Source organism: Accipiter gentilis, chromosome 13, assembly GCF_929443795.1.
Source record: "Accipiter gentilis chromosome 13, bAccGen1.1, whole genome shotgun sequence".
NCBI classification, from domain to species: domain Eukaryota; kingdom Metazoa; phylum Chordata; class Aves; order Accipitriformes; family Accipitridae; genus Astur; species Astur gentilis.
This window is the reverse complement of record NC_064892.1, coordinates 2,865,060-2,885,116: the sequence shown is the minus strand read 5'-3', so window position 1 is coordinate 2,885,116 and position 20,057 is coordinate 2,865,060. Positions and strand designations below refer to the sequence as shown.

Genomic DNA, 20,057 nt, shown 5'->3' with positions numbered 1-20,057 from the left:
ACATTTACTCATGAAGACCTAGATTGGACTTGATATAAGTTTTCTGTTTTGAGATTTTAAAATTGAGCCAAAATGTGATGCCCATTTACTTGTATTCTAACTGAGGTGAGATAGCTGTTAAAAATCACACACAATCTGTTGCTTCCTTAACTTCAAACTTAAATGAAATTTTGAAAGAAACTTGGATTATTTCTAGGTGCTGAGAGAAGGAAGATTAGTTCAGTTAGTGTTGTTTTCTTTATTCCCTTCACTATGCCTGTCCTGAAAGTTTTGTGCTCAAAGTAATGTTGCTTATTGAACCATTCATGAGACAATGTAAGCCCTTGTAAAAATCATACAGTACAGTAAGTCCTTATATAATCTGAGGTGCTATAATTGTTCATGTTCTGAATGTTAAATGTTGTGTTTCTAGACTTGGAGTTATGTGACCATGTCCAAAGACAGAATTTGGCTGCAGAAGTGATGTTCGGAGGTACCCGCTGGTTGCAGCACTCACGTCATTAATTTGTGAGAGGAACAATGTGTAGAATTTATTTATAGCTCCTGTAGATTAAGATGGAAAAGCACTGAATGCTGCCAGTCCTACTTGGGTTCTTACATTACATTGTAGTCCTCTGTCTTGCTTCTTTTGTCTTCCCATTTACTATTTCTACTTCATTTCTCATTGTTCCATTGTTTGAAAGTCCAAGTCCATACAGGTAAGTTCCATATGAAACATTAGCCCCCCGAAAGGATGAAGGCCTGAGGTGAACTGGGTAGGATTTAGCTCTTAGTTGCTGGGAGTCTAATTCTTCATGTACAGTGTTTACTGGGCAAAAATGATCCCTTTTGATACTACTTTTACAAAAGATGATACTCTTTTAAGCAAATTCTCAGCCCGAAGAGCCACTTTTCAGCAGTGTTTTGTAAGTCACTCTCTTACTCAATTTTGCTTTAAAAGTGTAGGTCAGGTCTTGGTGATTTGTTTGATAGTTTCTGAATGTAGAAGAGCTTCTATTAATTTCTTCTACCAAGTATGGTAAAGTACAGAGACCTTCAGTTCTCTGTAGGGCTTGTTTAGTATTTTTGTACAATAATTTATTATTTTTCAATGACACCTAGAAACCCCAGTTGAGGTTGAAGCCTAATTTTGCTAAAAACTGGATAAAGGAGGAGACAGTTCCCGTCCTGAATTGGTTACAGTCTAAATAAGAGAAGTCTTAAAAGATACCTGTATTTTTTCCCATGGCAGTAAGCGGTTGTGATCTGTTGCGCGAATGTACATCTTGTATTTACAAAAGAGGAGTGGTATGTGTATGGTTATGCATGTTGACGGCTGTCTCGTGGGATAAAGTGTGCTAGGATTTTGGGGGCTGTGTACCTTGTTACAGCTCTGCATTCCAACGTGAGCGTGCATTTATATACCCCTGCCACAAATGCCCCCCTGCCCCTTTGTAAATGGCGCTCGGTGCTTGGAAGACCCTTTTGACTCCCAAGACTAATATTTAGCTCTGTGGTTGCTAACGCTGTGCCAGTATCTTATTTTTGTAAAAACCACACAGAGTTGGTTACTTACCCTTGACGGAGTGTCTGCTGCTGTTACGAAATCTGCTCCCTTACGTAAGGGACGCGGTGTGTGGTGCCCGTGTTGTGTTCCGGCTGCAGCTGTCGGGATTTATTCTTGCTTCTGGTGTGGGGATGTTGGCAACGCGTGATAACACGCTTCAGAGCACACTTCTGCCTGGGAGGGAAGTGACGGGACAGATAAGGATTTTTTCTGTTTGAGTACCATCTTTGGGAAGCTGCAGGAAATTCAGGTAATGTTGACTGAAATGCAGCCGATGCCAGTGGTATTTTGCTTGTCTGTGTCTTTAAATTACTTTTCTGTCATTTACTTTAAACAGTGTAACTCAGCAACTGCGCTGTTCTGCACTGTTTAGTGGCTTGTAGTACTCCTGACTTCGTACGTTGAAGTCAGACAGGTTGTTGTGTCATTCAGTGTACCTCAAAGGATATTTTTAGAAGGAAAAAAAACCCCAAAACATAGAGGACCACAAAATACAAAGGTTTTCCCTTTAAGGATGATTTTATAGTGCAACATTGCTTGTCCTTCAGAATGCAAAAGGATTGATTATTAACTTGTTATTTTTATCATCTAATGGGAAGAAAATTTATCTTTTTTTCATACTTCTGAGGTAGATGACAAGCTGATGGATGTGTGTAACACTTGCTGCTCAATGTCACAGTAGTTTCTAATGCTACCTGTTACTCTGAAGATGCATACAAAGACTTTGAATCCCATTGAATCTCTTTTCTGTTCCCCATGTAATGATGTTACTGTTGCTGAGTTCATAGGTAGACATAATAGCAGTATTTTTGTTCTACAAGTTACAGTGATGTGTAGAAGCCCCCTAAGTTATTTTCCACCTTCAAATAGGTTAATGGCTGCTGGCATTGTGATGATAAGGTTAAACATTGAACTTGTATGCCTTTTGTAGGGTAAAGTCAAGAGAATATGGTGCATCCTCTCTAAGAAGACAGGGCTGTCCTGTACTGTCCTCTTTCGTCCGAAGCCTTGAGAGGAAAACCTGCCTAAGGCTTTGCACTGTGAGGAAGTTTTCTTGATATTTAGCATATCTTTTTACTTTGCTTTTTTTACTAGATAGAGATACCCCTTCACCCGTTGCCTTATTTAATTCCATCCCTATTGGGTGTTTAGACATCTGTAGATTATTAACTGTATGCTGCCTGTAACCATTCCTGCAAAAATCAATCAAATTTCCATATAACAATGCAAGAGCTTTAAAAATTATCAGAGCACTGATTTTTTTTTCTTTTTTTTTCTTTGAACTCAGTGTGTTTCTGATTGTAAAATATCAAGAATTGGAGACTGTTGGTTGTCTGTCTGCTTTTCTGCAGACAGATGAAGATTGTATTGGCCTCTGTCATACTTTTTTTCTCCCAAGTCTGCATGTTCTGTGTCTGTCTATATAGGCACATACACATTCTATTCTGCATGTCGTCTATAGCTCCTGCTTCCTACTTATTCTCATGTGCAACTTTTACTAAAAGGTTGTTCCTTCCAAGCCAATTAATTCAAACAAGATTAGATCCTTTTGGTGCATTTTTTCTTGTTTCAGACATTTGTTGCTACCTTTTCTTTCAATTGTTTATAAGCCCACCAACCCTGATTTGAATTGATTCTAATTTTAAAATATCATAAAATAGTTTTAAGCATTTATCAAAGCTTTTTTTTTTTTTTTTAATCAGCTTGCTTTTTTCCCCTCTTTGAGAGTAGAGCACTTGAACTAGTTTGCTGCTTCTGGTTTTTCTATGCTTTGAATACTGATATTTATGTGTCTACATGTCTTTATTATCAATAGAAATAAATTATAGCATAATACATGTAAAAATAATTTCAAGTTTTTTGAGAAGTGTTATGTGGGGAAAAAGAAATAAAGTAATTTTATTCAGGCAGGCTTGTGTTTCTCTGTCACAGGTTTTGTGGCATAGTATGGATCTGACATCGCAACACAGTCATCTACAAAATGAACTGGTAAGAGAATTGGAAAGACAAGAAGGTAAAATATTTCTTATTTCACTGTTTTCTTGTTGCACTTAGGAATATTGTTAAGTATAAGGAACAAGGTGTCTTGCTGACAATGAGCTATCTTCTCATTCATTTTTTTTCTGAAGAATTGTGTTTATGGCACTTGTACAGAAAATACAACAGATAGCGCTGTTGTAGTATTCTAGCTATGCAGTAAGTATCTGCTATGCCGGCATACTCTGGTCCTGGCAGTTTCCTACCAGTGCCTGGCATCTTGCCTGTAACTGGTTCCAGGGAATGAAGCTGTGACTACGATCAAGCTATTCAGGAGAGGTTTGTTTGCGGGGTGTCAATTAGGGAGAATTGGTTATTACAAGCTTGGTTTCTGTCTAGACAGCCTCAAACTTAATCTTCGAATACCTTCAGGGGCTGTTGGCAGCTTTTTCTGTTAAGCAAGCTCATGGCTGCACATCTTTCAAGATCCTAAAGCGTCATGAGTAATCCCCTTTTTAGGGGTCACCAGGAGTATACAAGGTTTTAGGAAGTGTGTTGTTTTGGGATGGGATCTAGTTGTGTTGTACAGCTGAATGTGAAGGAAGGAGTTTTTTTAAAAAATTTAGTTTTTCATAATATTTTTGTTTAAAATCTCAGCTGAGTCTTGGTTCATGTAGAGCCAGGCTTTTGGGCTTCTGCTTTTTCAAGAGAGCTTAGTGTCCAGCTTTGCTTTCCTACCTGTTCAGTGAGGCAAGGTGAAGCTTTGGGCATGATGGCAATACTTAAAACTAATTATCTGCTTAGTGAAACTAATGTTTGTTGTTTTGCTTTTGAATACTTTTTTTAAAGTACCCTGAATTGATGACCTTCTCTGGAAAGCTGACATTGCACAAGAAGATGGCTGATAGTAATTGGTATAGATTGCTGTTCCGTAAAGCACTGTTCAAGTGCCTTAATCTGGAGATTTTCTTTAATGCAATTCCCTTTCCTGTTATGCAATTCTAACTTGAACAAAGAGCTCAAGTTGATCCTATGCAATGAAGCATGATTCTTGGGGGAAGAAATATCTAGAAGTATAAATATTAAAGATAGAACTACTAAAGACTGAAATATTGATGACTGTCATTATGTATTCTGTACTACGTGAGGGCTGGGGTAAAGTTGCACAGGCATTTCTATGCTTCTGCGGGCTTGACTCTCTAGTATTGATCCTCTCTTCATGCAAAATTCAGGGTGGGGAGGAGTGAGTCTGCATGTAATTTTTTTAGCTTTTGCATTATGAAAATAAATTGAGTTCTGGGACATTATGTCAATGTATGCAAAATTAGTTGGTAGGGCAGAATCTTTAGATCAAATACAGAAATATATTCCACTTAGCTAACAGAGTAACTAGAAACACTAGTTTAAGAGGATGAGGAGACATGGATGGAAAATGGGATATCTTTACAGTTTCATCTGACACTAGGCTTTGGCGTAGTAAATTCCATGCCAGGTTCTGGAGGTGAAGGATGCCAAACCTGCTGCACGGAGACTTAACCTGCTCCATCACCCTGGGCCTGTGCCTTTCTTGTTCTCATTCTTTTCCTTTACCACCTTCCCCATTCCCATTTCATTAACTTCACCTACCCAGTCTCAGTCTCTGTTTCTCAGGGTTCTTACTCCAGCTGAGTTTCTCTGCAAGTTCCAGTCTGAGCTCTTAAAATTTGGTGCTTTCCCCTTTCCTTCTTAATTGGCTTGTCACAGGTTCTCCAGGTTAAAATTCCTTATTCTTGTTCATGATTCCCATCACTACTGGTTCTCAGCTCACAGGTAGATCCTCACCCAGTCTCATCTTTCCTCTGGTGTCTTTATCCAATCAGTTCTCCATCACACCTGCATTGTTAGATGTCTCTCTTCTCTCCTTTCATGATTTTTCTTGATCATTATCTTTAACTCTCCTTGGCTAAATTCTTCTGAGATGTCACTCCTATCTTAATTTCTTGGGATACTAAATTACCACAGTCAATATTATTAAAATTCACTCCAGAATAATTTTATCCCTGAGACAAAAGGAGGAGAGCAAGTTTGCAAGGCATACTTGTCCTTGACACTCCATCGTCTCACTTCACTTGGCCAGGGCTCAGTTTTTAATCCATAAATATCTGAGAAAATGCTGACCTGGTAACCTTCACATATCTCCCAGCATTTTAGAAGGGACACACTCCTTCTACTCACCCTGTTTGACAGATGTCCTAACTGATGACAACTCCTGCCATCATTTCAAGTCTCTGTGTGGAGTCCAGAAAGGTTCCTTAAATGGGACATAATTGGAATGGGGGCAAGGGAGAACCAGCCTAACCCTGTAATTTAGAAGTCAAGATATTCAGCTGGGAAGAGGGAGTGACTTAGTGTCTCATTCCGATTTCCTGGTTTACTTCTAAAGACGCTTCTTACCTTTCTCACTCCCTTCCCCACTGACTTCAAAGACTTTGCTATAAAATGTGAAAAACATCCTGGGACCAGAGCGTGGAGCCCGAGTCTGCCTCTTTACAACTGAGTGCCCAATAGCTGGGCTTTTCCTTGCTTGTTGTCCTTCTAATGTGATTCTGGCAATCCTGGTTTCCTGATGGCCCACCTCTGGTGATGGAGGGGAAGGGAAGCACCCCTCGGGTGAGTTGTGAATTTGAATCCTTCTGAGGAAGGTCCAGCACCCAGTTCCTCCATTTTCTGAGTGCTTAAATTGCTGAATCATTCTTTATATTGTGGACTTTGCAATTAACAGTGCTGGTTAAAAAATGAGCCTATTTATACTATGTATAAATGATGCTTTTGCTGTGTCTTCCCACCACCTGCCTTCCCTTCTTTCATCTTCCTGTTTTTTTTGTTTCTTGGCTTTAACTTATGCTTATATCTTTAAAAAAAGAGACAACCAAACAACCTCTTCCATTAATTCTTATCTTATAAGCATTAAACCCCCAAACTCATGGAATTCACACCATTAGTTTCCCATCTTTTTTTTTCTTCACTGCAGGATTGACCTGAAATACCAGAACTCAAATTCTACTCCTCTTAGGCAACAAGTTGTCCCCAAATACTAAAAAGCTAATAGAGGTAGTGTGGAATACGACTTGATTATAACCCAACGAAGGAATGACTAGAGCTAAACAGCACCTTCATAGCAAATCAGAATAGTCCAAAAATACCTCTTCTCTGAATTTACCTCTTGGCTATCTTATAGTAACTTCTCTCTGAGCTCTTTTGTTGAAAGTGGCAGCATTCAAATACTGTAGTAAACATCAGGTGTACTAATTTGAATTAACACTTCTCTGTTCCTTTTCTCTCCCCCCAACAAGTAGACCTGCTTTTGCTGAAGACATTACTAAACTAAAATAGAAACTTCTTGTGTATGGATGGAACAGAAGTTGGAGGCAATACCCAAATAATCAAGGCATGGATTAACTCTGTAGAGAAGTCTGTAACATATACTTCCCTCTCAGCCATGTGCCTGTCTTTCCTGTTTTCACATCTTTCCCCTTTTCAGTAGCTGCATTTCAACAATAAATTAAATATTTCTCAACTGCCACATGAGAAAGGTGGTAGGTTTGCATGGATTAGCTGTGTTAAGTTACTTTCAGGTCCTTTGCTCAAAGAAATATTTTAGAAATCCAGAATTATTGGTAGGCGAAAATTGGGAGGCATTTTGTTGAGTCCCTTCTGTTCTGCTGGCTGTGGTACCTGGCGTGCTCTGGCACGTCGTTACAAGGAAGTAAGAGCTTTCAATGGCACAAAGCCCTCTTGACTGGGCAAGGTAATGTATGTGAAAGATTAGACTAGACAATGGTTTACAGTGTCTAAATTACTCATCCAGAGCCGTCCTATCCATCAGGAAACTGGTTGTCGGCTTTTTATAATGTACATTAGACCATCTGATTTAAGAACACAGTCTGCTTTTGTAGTCAAAGGGAAGTAATTTCATTATCTTTAGAGATTAAATAGCTGCTGAGCCTAGACCTGAAGATGTTTTCAGTGACAGACAAACATGATGAATTAATAAGGGAAGTACTTCGCACATTTGAATTCATTAGGTGTTCATGAGATAATCTGACTAGGTGTTTCCATTTTCAGCCTTCTACTGGTTTTTGATGACCAGTGACTTGGATGGGGCTGGGATATCAGTGGTGTGAATTTCAAATTGAAAATGTACCTCTCAAGCCTGGGTAAATACATAGACTGGATATTGTGAGCATACCCCTCTCCTGTTCTTGTCTCCTGATGCTCCGGGCTAAGTGCATCTTGTCTCTTGGCTGAGAAGAGGCTGCTCGTGGGTGGCAGTTTTGTATTTCTGCATTTCAAAATATAAAGTTTCAAGCGTTATATTACCCTGACGTAGTATCTCAGATTAATCAATATAATATACCTTGTCATTGCCGTCACTTCAGCAGGTTGAGCTTGTAGTGAGCGTACTAGAATGTCTACGCTCAGTTACATGATCATTTCCCTCTTTGTAGGTAGGGATGAAGTAAGGAAAAATTAACCGTGTAGTTTAGATAAGTACTGGAACAGTACTTTGCTTTATATTCTTAGAAAGGTGTAGGTTACATCTGACTTCTGGAAAGTCAAGGGCATGATTAGATTTCCATCCTAACCTCTTCCTTTAAGGGTCCTTAAGTTGGAATCGAATGGAATGAAATAGAAATTAGTGGAATGAAATAAAGGTACTAAAGTGATACCACCTGGAATTTGTGGACTCTTCTGTGATTCAGGATTGTGTATGTTTCCATGGAGCCATCTGTAATGCTTGCAAGACCAGGGCTCTGATCCTGAAATGTTAGTAGCTCAGTAGAAACTGTGAGACTCCAGAGTCCCTTAGAATTGGGACCTCCTGTAGATTTGGGGTAAACTTATGAACCATTAGAAATACCCTGATGGATTCACAGGGCTACCTTCTGATGATTCCTGTCAGTCTAGTAATGTAACGCTTCTCCAGTCATCTCTTACAGTTAAAGAACTGCTTGCAGATCTGTTCCCTTACTGACCTTTCTGTAGGTATCTTCTTGATGTTGGGGTATATAGATAGGTAATTTTTTAATATATATATGTGTGTGTGTGTATATAATATATGTAATGTATATTATATATAAAATACATATTGAATCTTTACTTTGATATATATAAATCACACCTTGAATCTTTACTTTGGATGATTTCAGTTCTGTGTGTCCAGAATGAGGAGATCTGAAGAGTCCTGGCTATCATGAATTCTTGGAACTTTCTCTCATGCATTACTCAATCAGTAATGTCAGTATAGGTAGTCCTCCTGTATTATCAGACTCAGAAGCAATTGCTGAGAAGTCTTAGAGGAACCATGTATGTTTTCACAGCTGTTGATACATGGTTCTTAAAATATTTGTAAGTACAAGTCTAAATGGTAAATTGTAAATCTAAATTCTACAGGTGAGAGTATGCTGCTTCTGAAGAAGGGAGAATATGTTGCTGTAGGCCTGAACTTTGTCAGGTCAAGTCCGTGCCGAAGGCTTGGATTTCATTCCTTTTGCCAGTTGGAGAGTATCCATCAAAGCAGGAGAGAAGCAGAAGGCAGCTGGGTCTTATTTCCTTATCACCTTGGGCTGTGACACCATTTGACCTCAAGAGATTAAGTAGGGTCAGGCCAGCACTTGAAAGAGACTAATCTGTAATTTTTCCCCTGTAGGTTGTTTTGATGAATCATTGGGTGAAACTATTGTTTCTGAATTAATGCTGTCCTAATCCATTAGCAAAGTACTTGGAGAATGCTTTGTTACTCTGTGTGCTATTTGTGAATGAGTCTGAAAATGGAGATATTGACTGTTAGTATATTCTTCACAGCTTTCATGCAGAAGGGTCATTTTACTTCCTTTTTTTAGCCACATTTTAATTCAGGTATCTAGATAATGGTATCTATTTTTTTAAAAAAAATTAATTTTAATTCATCCCTCTTGTCTTTGCTGCTTTTCCTGCATTTTAAGTGCTGTTTGACAGTGCCTGGCTCTGTTCCCTTTTTATTCAGTGGAGAATGCATTAATGTAGGTAGTATCATTAGTTATGTAGTGAGAGTTTTAACATATGCTATTAATTGATGGAAGATACCCAACTGAATTTTCAGGCTACCGTTTCCTGATGGAGCTGTATGCTCCCAAGCATGATTTTATGTGACAATTGGTGTAAAGGGAAAAGCTGATCATGTAGCATGTTTCAAAACAGGTACTATTTCTACTGATTCTAAGCAAAAAGTGTGCAGATGAAGATAGCCTAAGGCCCATTCATGTGATTTGCTTCATTGATAGAGAAAAAGATGCTGCAGTTTGCAACTTGGTCCATTCTGACCTAGTCTATCTCCTGTTATTTTCCTTCTGCCTTCCCTTCCCCACTTGAAGGACTTCAACTCTGCCTCAGCAGAACTCACGTCCTTTTCTTTCTTTAGGTTTTGTTCTAATATAAAACATTCTGTTTGACGTTTGAATGTGTCAGCAAAAGCCTCTGGTTCCCTATGCAAGATTTTGCAGCTTGACATGCGTTTCTGTAACTAACCTGCCACTGACTTCACAACTCCAGTCTTCCACATGATTTAGTATGTCTCTTTGGAAAACTATGTTCGCATTTCAGTTGTAATAACGATGATTGCTTTTCCTTTGAGAATGATGTTTACGCTGTTTTCTTAATAATGTGGTTGATATAGTGTAAGATGTGTCAGCAGTATGCAACTTTTCTCCCTCAGCCCTGATATTAAGTTAAAATCAAGGGAGTTCAAAGAATGTGCTCCAGAGACGTTAGACTTTTATGATAAACAATCCTTTACCTGAAATATTTCAAAGAACGCTGTAAGAAATTAAGATATTAAGCAGAAATTCTTAAACTTAAAGACATTCAAACTCTGTTTCAAGAAGACTTTGGGGCATCTATGGCTGGGAACTTCTTTGTGAACACAAGTTCAAGACCAAAGGAGCACTATCTGTTTCACCAACAAAAATTGTCTCAGTTTTCATATGTTGCCTGAACAGGATCAGACTGTGCCATCTGAATGTAAATAAGGTTCCAGCACCTGAAACTCCAGTGGGTTCTGCGTATACATGCTCATGCAAAGAGATGAATAGACTGAGGAAAGTCATTCTATGTATATACCATTTCCATGCCTCTCCAAATCACAGAAGAGGAGTGAGGGCAAACCCACCTGGTCAAAGCCAGGCAAATGAAGAGGGGAGGAACCAGTCCTAGCAGACCTTTAAGTTCTAACAGTTTTAGCGTAGGTGCTCGAGTGCTACTGCTGGAAATGCCCATTAGGCACCTACATTCTTCCAGGAATTGAAAGCCAGGTCAGTCAAGCCTCCTCTTCTCTTGTCTGATGCTATTCTACTGATGAGTCAGCTCTTGTTGTTTTAAAATGTCATTAAAATCCATTCCTTGAGTCATAATTCCAAGATTATTTTTTCTTCCTGAGCAAGAAACTATGGACGAATACAGAGATAAACACTTCCAGGAGAGTAACTTCCTATCAGCTTTTTACATCTGTTGTCAAGAAACTAGTTTGGTCAAAGTACCAACAAAACTTTCTCAATGTTTGCAGGTATTAAAAGACTTCATCTCACTTGGATTTTGCTTACTCTGATAACAATTCTCTTGTTGCTTGAAAGATTTCCCGCTAGTTCATTATTTTTCTGTTCTGACTGCTCTGAAGGCAGTTACAGAAAAATTAACTTCTTGCCTTTTTTGCAGTCCCACCAGAAGTTAGTTATTCTGAAAGATATAAAGCAGAAAATAGAAAAGTGCCTTTTGCAGTATGAGGGGAAACTTGTATGTACGTAAGCAAATCTGGCTAAAAGTCTGCACTCCTTGTTTTGTTAGCGCTCTTCGTCAGAATCATTAGCATCCTGGTCCTGATAAAATTTCCCATTAGGGTGTTGAAGCCTGTCTACCATATGATGTCTCTGATGAAACATATGCTCTTTTTGATTCTCCACACTAGTAAGATCTTCTTAAGGGGAAGACAAAAATACAAAAAATATGTAAACTTCTGCAGATAACCTACCTGGAGGATTACTTAAGGGATAAGATGGCCAAAGATTTATGTAGTGTTATTAATCAGCAGATTTGGGTTTCTTCTTTCAGGGGTGTGGACAGTTTAGCTCAGGTAGGGAGCAGTGGCCTACAAACTCTGTTAGTGTAGCTGCTATGCAAGCCTTAAGTAGAAAGATTGCTGATAATGTAGGGAATAAGTGGGAAATGTTTATAGAGTACTAGAGGGGTAGCTATAATACTGCTGAAGTTTTATAGATCTTCTGGCAGAAACTTTTTAAGTTAAGACTTAGTAAGTTACGGCTTCTCAATAAAATTGGATCCCAAACAGATGTCAAGGGAGGAAGAATCAAGAAAAATGGTTGCAATTGGGAGGTAATAGAAGGAATAGCTTTTTACTTCCACAGCTAGTACTGATCACAGAACAAGCTCAGACTGCTCTAAGCAATCAAAGAAGATTAAAAGCAGGCTGTATCTGGTATGTGTGGAAACAGGATGATATATTAAATACACTTATGATATGTGTAATAAGACAGCTTCATATTAATTCTTTCATAAGAAAAGATTAATTTTGCCCTGGAGCAGTATTTCTCTGGCACTTAACTCATGTTTTGCAGAGTTCCCTGCTTGCAGGCACAGTGACGCATGTGTTTTCTCTCAACTTAACATTGGAGGCTTGCAGAAGGTGTACTGGGCTGCCACATACTACTTATTTCCTAACATCTTAAAATATTATAGTTTCAATGTTGACTATTTTATTTAAGTTACTTTTATAAAATTATACTGTTTATATTTTTTCCCAGTAGTATATGCATTACATTATTTCTAATTTTGCTGTAGGCCACGATTAGGGTTCGTTCCCTCTCCTCCCCCCCCAATAAATTGTTGGAGTACAGCGAGTCGGTTAGTTGTTTTTTGTTGTGGGGGTTTTTTTGTTTGTTTTGTTTTTTTTACTTTTAGATTATGTCTTAGTGTCAACACACTAAGATTGAACATGAACATTTTTGTGTTTTTTTCCTTGTTTGTTGCTATTCTCTGGTTTCCTCTGATGCTTAGAGTAATTTGAGTTGCAAACTTAAAGCACTGGCTAATGAGCCTGAGCATCTTCCTGATGTGTTTTTGTTTGGTATTATCTTTTTCTTTGTTCATCCCTGCTTTTGTTCCTTGGTGGTTCTATCACAAGGAAGGGAGAGAGACTTTGTCAATAGGTTAGGGCAGAGCAAATGACAACGCTTGAGGCTGTCATGTCCTGTGACAGCAGTGATTTGAGGGGGAAGAAGACTTGAAGAATCTTCGGTAGAGCAATGTGTTTTATGCTGATGAAAACACAAATGTTTTCATTTTTAATAGCCATTGGGCCTGCAGTTTCCATGCAGATCCTGATCTTGGTATCTGTGATTTTGATGGTAACTGCAGGCTTGATACAGAAGCTCTGCTTTGGACAAGATGGTAACCCAGTTATCTAAATATCTAGCATGCTTTCTAGGAGGTCTAGCTTGTAAACATGTTTTGCTTTAGCTAATTTGCCAAGACATCGTAGTTGGCTGTGAAAGCAAATTTCCTGTGAAAACTTGGAATGATTCTAGACTTCGCTAAGAAAATGCTCTGGGCAGCTTTACTTACATATTTTTTTTTTGTAACATTTTGGTGCTGCTTTGTGTGATGATAGCAAAACTGAAACTGGCTTGGTATTCAGCTAAAAAAGAACGAGTCTTCTCCTGTTAGAAGAGTTATCTGGGATTATGTTAGCTATCATAAATATCCTTTGCTTAGCAACGGGGATGGCATTCAGGATATCAAGCCAACTGGAAAGAATCTCTCTGACAGGGCTCTGTTGGGGTGGGTGGATAAGCTTTCCTGACAACACTAGTGCTTTCGCTCCTGTCTGTCATAATTTGTGTTGCTAGGATCTGTTTCACAAGTTTTGTGACAGACTTATAAATGATACTGTGGCTCCTTTTGTTTACTGTCAAAAAGAACCGTAATGTGGGGAAAGTGAACAGTAAAAGATATGGAAAATAATAAAAAATCTGGACACGTAAGGCCGTGAGTGTCTATACTAGGGCAGCTGCTCTTGAAGGGAAAAAGAAGTTAAAAAATTTCTTTTGGATTGCTGAAATGGAAAGCAATATATGGTAACGTTCCACTTCTTTACTTTTTATGAACTTGGCTTCTTCAGCAAAACAGGAAATTATTTCATCATAAACTGAAAACTTCAATTAGAATTCAGGATCCCATGTATCATGCTAACCATTAATGGTGAAATGTATTTTTATTCACAGACATAATTCACATTCTTGCTTCCAAATCAGCTTTTCAATATAAATTGGTTGTTTCATTATCAGTCCACTCAGCCTCTTTGACCTTTTATACTTTTGCTTCCAGGGGGGAAAGAAGATGATGATGAACAGATAGTTGCAGAAATCATGAGAAGGCGTTTTTTTCCTCCTCTTATAACTCATAAACCCTGGGAAGGCTTTCACTTTGCTGGCCATGAAATACGAATTACAGAAGCCACTGATTGTTACGGGGCAGTCGTCTGGCCATCGGTACAATATTTATGCAGCATTGTTATTTTTTAGTTTTGGAGTCTGCTAGCACTTTAATTTGTTTTGCATTATAAATATGTTTTGTTGTGTGTTCTAAACCAAAGGAAAACATTCTGTGCTTCTCTGTCTCCGTTCTGCAAATCCCAAAGCTGAATTTAGCCTGATTTTGTATGGATTCCTGGTTCTCAAAGCTTAAATGGTATTTCTTGTTTGTGCCCCTGTCACACAAGATCTATGATCTTGTGTCCCCTCCTCACTTACCAGTAACTTTTGATCCTATCGGCCAATTACAAGCATATCTTGAAGGATATACGGTAGTCTTGAGTCGATTACATTTCTGTACATTTTAAAATACAGACGGCTGTATAGCAGGCAGATCCAGGTTGCAGAAACAGCTGTGATATAAGCTCACAAGGTATTAGCACTCATGGAAGCTACTCAACCTGCTCATGTGAGAAACAAATCTACCTTGTAAATATGCAGACATGGGAAAAGGTTCAGCTGGAGCTTTCAGTTTCTTAAACAGCCAGAAATCTAGTGGGAGAGAATTGTTGTCCTTGGCTCTTGATATAAGAACCATCAATATACCCATGATACAAAGAGCCTTCTTCAAGGTTTGGAATCTGTGCAATGCAGCTAACTGACTGTTTTGAAATAGTTAAGAGTGAAAGAAACCACTGTGTTCAGGGAGGTGCCACGATGCACCATTGACAGTTGCGGCAGTCAGAGAACATCCCTGAAACAGAACCGTCTCCAGGAGCCCCTATGGGAGGGAGAAGACTAAAATCCAGGAGGCTCCATTTCTGTCCCAACAGTATCAGCCTCCTAGGATCATACTATTTTTAAGAAGTTCAGCCATAGAACATAGCCAAATAGGCCATAGTTCAGCTGAGGAGAGTTAGCATACTCTGCTGTTTTGAACTCCAAACTTTTTTCCTTGTCTTAGCAGACCTGGACAAGTCATTTATGCTATATCTCTTAGTGGCCTCAGTGCACGTCTTCAAGGAAAGGTTGGCTGATGGCCAATTATTCTTACAAAATCATGGGCTGTACTTTTTTTTTTTTTCCCCTGGAAGGGTTTAGCCAGTTTTGCTGTGGAAGGAAGCCAACCCTTCTGTCTGTGTCTCTTCGTGTTCTCCCTTCCTGTTCCATCCAGCAGTATTTGAACTCTTCCGAAAAACGTCAGCCAAATTTGTCGAGAGGGCAGAAACTTTAAGGAAAATAAAGTTTCTGCATGTTTCATGGAAAGGAAGGCAGATTTCAAAGTTTTCCTAATTTAACCCACAGAAATTTTGATCCTGCCAGCCAGTTTCTACAACAGAATATGGGAAAACTCTGAGGGAAGAAATTACAGAAATATATATAACAGAAAATCTTAATATCATGTTTTTAAATGTCAGTGAAACATCAGACACAATCTTTAGGAACCTGGCTTTAATTAGTCCTGGTGCTCACAGACTTACTTCTTTATCAAAGCTTTGTTGATTTTGAGGTATATGGAAGTTTGCATAAAAGACCCTACTCTTTTTGCTCTGAATTGAGAGGTAGAAGGCAAAACCTTTGTTTGAATTGCTAGCATGTTAACATTGGTCAACAGTCCTTCTGTTCCTTTCCTTGTACTTCTTAATTGGTTAAAAGCAAAACTAAGAGCGTAATTGTACTACGCCAGACTAAGCCACTAATAATTGCCTTTCCAAATGCTCATCTGTATTGCTAAAAGATGTGGCAACCATCATACATATTTCTCAGTGGATACTATGTAATTATCAAAATATGGGAAAAAACGTGGGAGACAAGCTGGAAACTATCTTTGCCAGAGAAATAAAATCAGTAATTTCTATTTCAACAGTGAACAAGAACTCACTGGTCGGTACGAGACAGGGTAGAAAAGCTGAAGAAGCTTCTTGATCAGAGTTTATAAATGCATATATAAAGAGTCTGTTTTAGAGGGCTCTTTGTGGCTTTGTTTGCTATAAAAGTTTGCTAAGCTTAACAAGGTAAGCACATAGTAACTGAAAAACTGAACGGGAAGAAAAGGGGTAAATATATTGGTCCCTTTTGAATCATTGTGGTCATTAATTATTGTTAGAAGTAATTGACTATTGGAAGAGTTTAACAAGGGGTGTTGTGGATTTTCTCTCACAAGCAGTCCTTATATCAAGATGTCTTTGTGAAGGACACATTTTAACTCAACCAGAAGTAAGTGCAGTTATAAGCAGGAATTGCTGACTGGAATTTTATAGCTCATGTTATGCAGCATGACAGATTAGATAATTGCAGTTGTTCCTTCTCGCTGTAATGCTTTGCAAGCCTATATTGAGGCATGTTGTGGCATTTATGTTGTCAGCCTATAGAGCTCAAAGATCATGGTGAACTGTGATCCTTTAGGGACAGCACTTGAATTAATATTGCTCATTTGAACAGACATGAATTTTTGAACAGACAAGAATTTTTTTGCATGCTTTTAAATGACAGTGCATATTTAGTGAAGAGATTTATGTCATTTGTTCAGTATGTTCATGGATTCCCTCCCCTACAGGCTCTTGTTCTGTGTTATTTTTTGGAAACTAATTCTAAACAGTACAATTTGGTTGACAAAAATGTGATTGAAATTGGAGCTGGAACTGGGTTGGTCTCCATAGTAGCCAGTTTACTGGGTGAGTACATGCCATTGCTCTTATGCTCTTGGAAACATCTCTCAGATGAATACTGGAGGACAAAGGAAGTGGTTCAGTTCTTCTAAAAGACTGTTGTTTGAAAGCTTCTAAGAGAAAGAAAATGTAAATTCCAACAGGCTTGTTCAGAAACCTCTTCCTTTTTTTTCTTTCTGTAAAGCTGTGAGTGTATTGATGCAATAAAGGAGGTCCCAATAGACGATGTTGTCATTAACAGTGTTAAACAGAGGACCAAAATAAGGAACTAGTGGCCTCTCAGGATGTCAGTGGGAACCAGTTGAAACCAGTTGTAGGTATGACCAATGCATCACCTTCCAGTGACCAAACAGCTCTTGGATGCCAGGTCACTTTCTTTCCATTTGTGCTCAGCATTTTCTTTCAGCAATTGATCAGCAACTTGTTTTTTCTGCTATAGACGCTGTTGTGTTTTCTCCAGATCAGTGACTTCTGCATTTTAACACAATTTTAGCTTTCTATAGTCTGAGAGCGCTTCTTCCTACGTGAAAAGGGAAGAACCAGAGGCAATGCTTAAATCTCATGCTGACTTCTTGGAGTCAGTAACTGGTATTCTTCAATCCCTAGTCACTCTTTGTACTTTTAACCAATATGATATCAAGATGCAGTAAATATCTGATTTCTCCACCCATCCCCAGCTGCATTTAGATGGCAATCTATAGAGTAGAACTGCTGGGAAGCAAATATTTATTTTAAGCACAATGGCTAAGAGCTGTTGGGAGCATTTACATTGTTCTGTTCCCCTCAGTGAGAGCTACCTGGTAAAATCGGTTCCTTGTGCAGTGGCTTTTGTGAATGGACTTTTACTCAAGTCTTGAAGTATATTCAAAGATGACGTTTGTTTTTTCCCTGTCACAGGTGCACTTGTGACTGCCACTGATTTGCCAGAACTGCTGGGAAACCTTCAGCACAATGTTCTCCAAAATACAAAGCTGAAATGCAAGCACCAGCCTCGTGTTAAGGAATTATCTTGGGGAATTGATCTGGAAAAGAACTTCCCTAGGTCTTCCTGTCACTTTGACTACATTATGGCTGCTGATGTAGTTTACCACCATCCCTTCTTGGATGAACTCCTCCTAACTTTTGATCACTTGTGTGAGAATGACACTGTTATTCTGTGGGCTATGAAGTTTAGGTTGGACAAGGAGAACCAATTCGTGGGCAGATTTCAGACGCTGTTTGACTTAGAGGTGATTTCTAATTTCCCCAGTTTGAACATAACGTTGTATAAGGCAATGAGGAAAGGCAAGATGAAAGCCAGACCTTCCAAACTGGCAGTCTGAAAGAGAGATACAGGGAGGTGACAGTTTCAGCTGTTCTGCAGCTTGTTCTCTTTTTAATAATTTCCATGTTAGTAGTTGCTAACACCTGCATGAATGACATTTTAAGAGATAGCTAAAACAAAACATCAGATTCCTAGTGCATCCCTAATAAATTCCTAAATTCAACTTGCTGATAGTTTTATACACAGAAGAAATGTATCTTTGACGTTTTCTTGACTTTTATGTGCTAAGCTGACAACACTGATAACTTTCACAAGTCTTACCATTATTGTTATGGGTCGTGTAATGAATATATCCAATAGCTTTCAACTGCAGCCTTGAATGGTATCTTATAAGATCAACCAATCGTTTAAAACCTAAGACTGTGATAAATCTTTGTATTTAAAAGTTGTGGTGTTAAATCTGATCTTTCCCCATTCTCACTGTCATGTAAATCCTTCCTTTGAATACACTTTATAGGACATTAAATTAGCTGACCTGCCCCCTCCCTGGGAAATAGACTGTCATAATAAAGTGACAGAATATATTAGTTACCCTTTGATTTAATGATTATGCTTTCTTTGCCTTCCATTTCTTATTTAGATTCAGGGATTCTTCAACAGACAGCCGCACACATGAGGCAAGAGGGACTTAAATGCTTTGTTGCTTGAACAAAGGTCTTGGATAAGAAAAGTACAGCGTATCACCAGCTGCCCTTTGCAAAGACCTTACATTCTTGGAGGTTTGCCCCTCCAAAAATAGACGGTTATCTGGACCTCAGGGAACAACAATGGAAGAACGACAGTGGCCATCAAGAGAGGAGTTTTGCACTGCCAGCTGGTGGTGGCTGGAGGTAGAAGACTAAGCCAGCCTGACTGGCTGAGGCATGGGCAGGCTTAGATGTTTTTTTTGGTTTTGTAGTATGGGCAAACAAAATACTTTTCTCCTAGCTGCTCAGTACTGCGTGTTCCTGTTTTCAGTGGTCGGATTAATGTCCATGAAAGGCTATCAGAGAACTTTCTCTTGGGAAGATTAATAAAATGATTCTTTGCACACCTCATTTTTTATGATTCTGTTTGTAATTGAGCATGAGAGACCTTCAAGTCCCTTGCAGGCTAGAGAAGAAAACCCAGCTCATGGACTGATATCCAGGCAGAGCTTTACCACCCCTGCTGTAGCAGGCCATTGCTCTAGCCAAATGAGGGCTCTGGGACCTGTCAGTCTTTAACTTTTTAGCTCCTGTTTGTATTCTCTCCAGGAGTTTTTTTGTCAGGAAATTGTCAGTTTTATTGTCAGAGTTGAGCTTTTTTTTTGAGATTACTTCCAGAACATAGTAGTGCTTGTACCTCTTCTTAGGACAGATGCGTGTTACTTACTCTGCTGCCTGGCACAAGTATGGGGCAGAACTATGATAAATGACTGGTGTAACTGAAATGTACTTTTACTCCCAGCCGTACATTTGGTTTTCTTGGGACAAAGGTGCCGAGCGTTAGAGATGAAGTGTTGCAGAGAGGAGAGTCTGAGCTGCCAAGCTTTCCCAGTGGGAGCTGGGGATCCTATGTGTGAAAGGAGGTGGTGAAGAGGATTTTGGGGGAGGACGGATGAGGATGTGGCAGGAGGGATCTGGAATTGGAGGGAGGACTGCAGAGAAAAGGTAGCTGTAGGGAGAAGGTGAGATGGAGGAGGAGAAAGAGAAGAGGTAGCAACAGTGAGACTGACTTCAGACAGGGTTAGGAAACATAGCACAAGCATAGACCATCTTTCTTGCTACTGACTGTAAGGGGGGCATCCTTGGTGAGCCGTGGAGGATGACTCTGTGATAATGCTAGAGCAATCCGTATGTTTTAGCCCAGGACAGCAAAATGAGAAGAAAGGAAGCCCAGTACATTGACTCTACTTTCAGGCTCTCCTGCTGGGAGATCACATGTGAGATTTTGGCTTGGAGATTATTAATGAACATCTTCTGATCCTCATCAGTTGTTTTCCTGTGACAAGGTTTGTAGGT

General features: G+C 39.1%; 1 protein-coding gene across 1 annotated transcript; it reads left to right on the top strand.

The window, feature by feature from the left end:
• The first annotated feature begins 8 nt into the window (after positions 1-8).
• Positions 9-19,097, top strand: LOC126045076 (protein-lysine methyltransferase METTL21E-like). The gene is made up of 7 exons (XM_049815661.1): positions 9-496; positions 1,766-1,796; positions 2,478-2,586; positions 3,479-3,560; positions 13,937-14,100; positions 16,640-16,757; positions 17,649-19,097. Exons 1-7 carry the CDS (start codon positions 391-393, stop codon positions 18,071-18,073), a joined length of 1,035 nt encoding a protein of 344 aa, XP_049671618.1. The 5' UTR covers positions 9-390; the 3' UTR covers positions 18,074-19,097.
• The last annotated feature ends 960 nt before the right edge of the window (positions 19,098-20,057 follow it).